Consider the following 6,121-nt stretch of genomic DNA (forward strand, 5'->3'; position numbering starts at 1 on the left):
ACACTCCAGGTGATGTAGACTATCCTTAGAAACACTCCAGGTGATGTAGACTATCCTTAGAAACGCCCCAGGTGATGTAGACTATCCTTAGAAACACTCCAGGTGATGTAGACTATCCTTAGAAACACTCCAGGTGATGTAGACTATCATTAGAAACACTCCAGGTGATGTAGACTATCCTTAGAAACACTCCAGGTGATGTAGACTATCCTTAGAAACACTTAATGTGATGTAGACTATCCTTAGAAACACTCCAGGTGATGTAGACTATCCTTAGAAACACTCCAGGTGATGTAGACTATCATTAGAAACACTCCAGGTGATGTAGACTATCCTTAGAAACACTCCAGGTGATGTAGACTATCCTTAGAAACACTCCAGGTGATGTAGACTATCCTTAGAAAGACGATGTAGAAGTCAACAGACTAGGTCTACTACTTCATTAGAAGTCCAGGAAGTATTAACAAATGAAAAGGGCATTTCCCATCAGTATGCATCGAGTATCAATTGACATGTAAAGCTTTTACCTGTGTCTTATCAACAGATAACCTACCATACAAATATCAGTTGAAAGCAGTGTCATGCACATTGGGGAATACAAAGTTATATGTTTATTCTATAATGGATGCCAGCTAAGAACCAATTAGGCCTATATCTTTATGTTATTACTAACATTACCAGCGTGACAGTAAAAGCCGTTTCTGTCTTGCTGTAAGACATGAGTAGCAAATGGAATAGTATAAATGTCCCTGTCCCCTTTTTTTGTTTGTTTCCTCGCAGGTCTCAAGTTGCAGTCAAGGAGGAGCTGAGAGTCCTCCGGGCTTTAATGTTGGAACCTGCTCCTCAAATATAAAGAGCTGTTTGCCTTCCAAACGCAAGGAAACGCTGAATTACAACGTCACAGCGGAACAGCGACCAGACACACCGTCCCTCTCAATAACCAACAGAGGCAACCAGTTTAACCCAGGCAACATCTCAACCAATTTAGACAGTTGAAAAATCAAACCATTTCTCTATTTTAACAAAGTTTTTTTTGTATGTACTTATAGTACGTATTTGTCACGGAACATTTCACTGTTATAGTCAAATTTAGAGAGAGAGAAAAGTTTTCACTGCGCCGCGGGAGCGTGAGGAGAGAAGCTCAACCGAACTTTTGCTGAGAGTGAAGAGAGAGCATGTCTGCACTTATCAGCGTGTACTCATCATGGCCGGAGAGCTTTGAGTGCTCAACGGGAGATGGGGACGTGCCTGACGGACACGGCTCGCACAGGACTCCCGCGGACAAAGCGTCGGAGCCGCGCATCAGACGGCCCATGAATGCGTTCATGGTCTGGGCTAAAGATGAGAGGAAGCGCCTGGCTGTCCAAAACCCAGACCTGCACAACGCAGAGCTTAGCAAGATGCTGGGTGAGATTCACGTTTATTTTTACGGACGTGTTTCATATTTTATAATTACATATTTTTATATTATTATTATTATTATTATTATGATTAGGATTCTTCGTATTATTAGTATTATTATGCTAAAGGCCCACACATGCTCTGCCAAAAGTTATCCTACGTCAAATCAAAGCTATTAATTGCCTAAAACTTTTCAAAATGAATTGAGATATCAAATCACAACATTTGTTTCTGTTTTGGTATTTAAAAGTATGTAAAGAAAATATAATACATAAAAACAAAAGTTTTTTTAAATGGGGGGGGGGGGGGCGTTTTGAGCATCATCCACATCTCCTTAAAATTATCAACATTTCTAGTGGCAGTTAGTTCATGATTGGACTTCGCTAAATTCAATTAAAATGCAATCAATTCCATTGCATGTTTTCTACCAGTAGTAGTAGTTTATCAGGAGGCCTGTGGGTCACTTGCATTAGTGCATAAATCTCCGCGTGTGTCCTGGCGCTCGCTCGCGCGCCGTTATGGTTTATTCTATTATTTCATTACAATTATATAAAAACGGTCAAACTATATTAGGAGGTTAAATATAAATGTATGTGAAATGTGTTTAAATTTAGAAAGCGTAGGCCTATCCATTGCCTATATCGAATTGACGGGGGGTTACTTTATATGGCTCAGAATTAAGATTTACATTTATTTTAAGTTTGACCTTCGGGTATAACTGATATACCAATAATGAATTATTTCGTTAAATTGATCGTGATTCATATTATTAAATGATGATTCATGTTATGTTGCTCTTTAATAAAATGTACCACGTCTTACAGTGTGAAAATAAGCCTATAATGCATTCATCCAGTCAACATGGGAGAGAGCGATATCATAGTTTATTCTTAATTTACATATTCACCTCGAAGGGGAAATTGAAAATGTTTTCCATAAATATATGTGTATATATATATATATATATATATATATATATTGTTTGTCCATTCTCAGAACGAAGATTACGCATTCAATGAAGGCATCATGTGGAAATTGCGTCTTTAAAAGTGATGGCGTTGCAACCTTTGGTTGTTTTAATCCTCGCTAGATATTCATTCATTATCTCAATGATATTTGGGGAGTTGCTTTTCGTTTTGAATGCAATAAATATGTAATCACAAGCAATGTCAACGCAACACTATGTAACATTTTAATATGGTGCGCTATTGCTCTAATATATCCTTTAAAAAAAAAAAAACGAACATTCCACTGAACATAAGCAAGAAAATAAGTGTTTATTATTGATAAACTCGTTTTTGAAAAGGTAGAAACTCCGGCACACTGGTGATCTTGGATGTTTTAAAGACATAGTGCAAATACAACGTTATACGTTTTTATTTATATGAACGATTAACTGATATTCTGTTTCTTTGTATCCCACACCAATGTTTCAGTCAACTAATGCAATATAATATAATAATAGTATACTAATAATAATAATATAAGTACTTTTACATTGTTTTTCCTCCATAAACTATTTCTGTACATGGCCTTGTATAAAACATTAACAAGAAATCAATGATTATAGTGGACGATTAAACTAGTCCTGTTTCTTGTTCTTTCTGCCAGGCAAGTCGTGGAAGGCCCTGACCCCTCTTCAGAAGCGTCCGTACGTGGAGGAGGCCGAGAGGCTGCGCGTGCAGCACATGCAGGACTACCCCAACTACAAGTATCGCCCTCGTCGCAAGAAGCAGCTGAAGCGCATCTGTAAGCGTGTGGACCCAGGGTTCCTACTGAGCAGTCTGGGGGGGCCTGACCAGAATGCCCTAACTGACTCCCGGGGCCTCTGCCTCTCTCTGGGTTTGGATAAAGAAGGGGATGGTGGTGTTGGGTTTTCATCACGCTCTTCCCTCAGCCCGGTTAGATCCTTAAGAGATGTACCGTCCAGCAGCACCTACCCCTACGGCCTCCCCACCCCGCCTGAGATGTCCCCCCTGGATTCGGCCCTGGACCACGACTACCCCTCCTACTACCCCTCCTCTTCTTCCTCCTCTTCATCCGTCTCCTGCTCAGAGGAGCGCCACCAGCACCAGTGTCAGGGTCAGGCCCCCGGAGGAGGTGGTGGTGGAGGTCACATGGGCCTGAGTCCTCCGCCCTACCACCCTGACTACACCCAGACTTCCATCCACTGTGGCTCCCACTCCCACCTAACCCACCTCTCCCACATGTCCCAGGCTCAGTCCGGAGGCCTCATCCCTGGGCATCCTCTGTCCTACTACAGCCCATCCTCATGGTCCTCCCAGCTCCAGGTCCACCCGGGCCTCCAGCCCCACCATCACCCCCACTTGGGGCACCTCTCCCCAGGTCACCACCACCAGCACCACCTGGGTCAGCTCTCTCCTCCTCCAGAGCAGAACCATGGCCAGAACCACGGTCAACTGGAGACACTGGACCAGCTGAGTCAGGTAGAGCTTCTAGGGGAGGTCGACCGGGATGAGTTCGACCAGTACCTGAACTCCACTGCGGCAGCGGGAGGAGGAATGACTGTGACGGGTCACATTCAGGTGACGTCTGGGAGCAGCGTTGTCACGGAAACCAGCCTGATCTCTGTGTTAGCGGACGCCACAGCAGCGTACTACAACAACTACGGCATCTCTTAGACGGGTCGTCGAGTTACCTGGTCACCATGCCGACACCGACAGCTCACGTCATCACACCTGGGAACTGACCCGGGCGCCATTAATGTGTCATCACGCGTCTCAGAGGAGGACTGTTGATCTCGCGTCAGGTGTCTATATCCGTGTAATCTTATTAAATTGTGATCTATTAGGCGACACCAGAACCAATCACATGGCAAGATGATGGTTTGGGGCCAAGGAAGGAAACAAGAGGGTATAAATGAGAGAAAGAGAGAGAAGATTGAAGGACACCTCAGGGATGCTCAAATTGGTCAACTAGTTCATCAATATCTATCTGTCTATTTCCAGAACTGAATTCCAGCCGGTCGTTGTCCAGTTGTCTTAACGTGTTGCCAGACGTTGTCCTCTTGTCTTAACGTGTTGCCAGACGTTGTCCTCGTCTTAACGTGTTGCCAGACGTTGTCCAGTTGTCTTAACGTGTTGCTGTAAAGTGTGTTGTACAGATGCTCTCATCACTTATTGAAGCACTTTGATGTTTCAACTAAATGCTTTATTGTATTGCTGTTATTATGAATTTTTTCTGTTTGAATGTTTGTATTATTTTCTAACCGACATTAGTAGTGTCTATTTAAATGAGGATTAGAGGGACATTTCTTATGCAGTTAATTGCGGGTCTCAAATGACACTCTAGTCCCTATGAAGTGCACTACTTTTGCCCAGGTACCACAGGGCTCTTGTCAAAACTAGTGTACTAGAAAGGGAAAAAAAACTGCGTCGTTTTGAGACGAAGCCGAGGAAATATCATGAAGAAAAAATACTTTACATTACTTTCTCCTTTTCAAGTACTTAATATATAAATCATAATCTTTACAATGAAAATAATAATTACTGTATGCTGATTTTAGGTTTGTGAATTAATTTGAAATAAAGTTCCACTTTCTATTTTGATGTATATGTATATGCCCTCACACACAGACACAGACTAACACTGAGCAGGGGTAGGCAACTAGATTCAGGGGGGTACACTGCAACTGTAACACAACTAACTAAAAAAGAGATTGCATATGAAAATAACAATAATTACATATGTCTCTTTTTTTACTATTTGGTACAGGTTTCCGGAAATTCAACTCATATTTAACTAAATTCCTGATCGTCTTCAAATAATATTTTTGCAGGAATCTCCTTTCGAATGATTTTGCCGAAGATTGTATTTTTGACCAAAAAACTAAGCAAGACACAATTTTCTGGCATTGATTTTAACACAAGTGTGTCTGACTGTTGCTGACCCCTGCACTAGGGTAGGTATCTACTGTCTGTTGTTGACCCCTGCACTAGGGTAGGTATCTACTGTCTGTTTCTGACCCCTGCACTAGGGTACATATCTACTGTCTGTTTCTGACCCCTGCACTAGGGTAGGTATCTACTGTCTGTTGCTGACCCCTGCAGTTTGGTATCAGTGTGTCGTTTAGGCCATTCCCAGCAGTCTGAAGCGTCATTGTTACTCGTGGTCCACTCTGTCGCTGCCATTTACTCCATCTCTCTCTCCACCTCTCTCTCCCTCCCCCTGACCATCTCTCTCTCCACCTCTCTCTCCCTCCACATGTCCATCTCTCTCTCTACAGCTCCATCTCTCTCCACCTCTTTCTCCCTCCACCTCTCCATCTCCCTCTCATCTCTCTCTCCATCTCTCTCTCCACCTCTCTCTCCCTCCCCCTCTCCATCTCTCTCAATCTCTCCATCTCTCTCAATCTCTCTCTCCATCCCCCTGTCCATCTCTCTCTCTACATCTCTCTCCATCTCTCTCCACCTCTCTCTCCCTCCCCCTCTCCATCTCTCTCCATCTCTCTCCATCTCTCTCCATCGCTCTCCATCTCTCTCTTCATCCCCCTGTCCATCTCTCTCTCTACATCTCTCTCCATCTCTCTCCACCTCTCTCTCCCTCCCCCTCTCCATCTCTCTCCATCCCTCTCCATCTTTCTCTCCATCTCTCCATCTCTCTCTCTCCACCTCTCTTTCCCTCCCCATCTCATCTCTCCATCTCTCTCTCCACCTCTCTTTCCCTCCCCCTCTCCATCTCTCTCTACATCTCTCCATCT

General features: G+C 43.4%; 1 protein-coding gene across 2 annotated transcripts in view; it reads left to right on the forward strand.

Moving 5' to 3' along the window:
- Positions 1–4,967, forward strand: part of LOC110529260 (transcription factor Sox-7-like) — a 15,759-nt gene extending 10,792 nt beyond the window's left edge. For both annotated transcript variants that reach the window (XM_036984574.1, XM_036984575.1), the window contains exons 3-4: positions 781–1,407; positions 3,013–4,967. In XM_036984574.1, coding sequence (XP_036840469.1) covers positions 1,176–1,407; positions 3,013–4,043 — 1,263 coding nt within the window. In that variant the 5' untranslated portion in view covers positions 781–1,175 and the 3' untranslated portion in view covers positions 4,044–4,967. The remainder of the gene's footprint in view (positions 1–780; positions 1,408–3,012) is intronic.
- Positions 4,968–6,121: the final 1,154 nt, after the last annotated feature.

Source organism: Oncorhynchus mykiss, chromosome 8 (genome assembly GCF_013265735.2).
Source record: "Oncorhynchus mykiss isolate Arlee chromosome 8, USDA_OmykA_1.1, whole genome shotgun sequence".
NCBI lineage: Eukaryota > Metazoa > Chordata > Actinopteri > Salmoniformes > Salmonidae > Oncorhynchus > Oncorhynchus mykiss.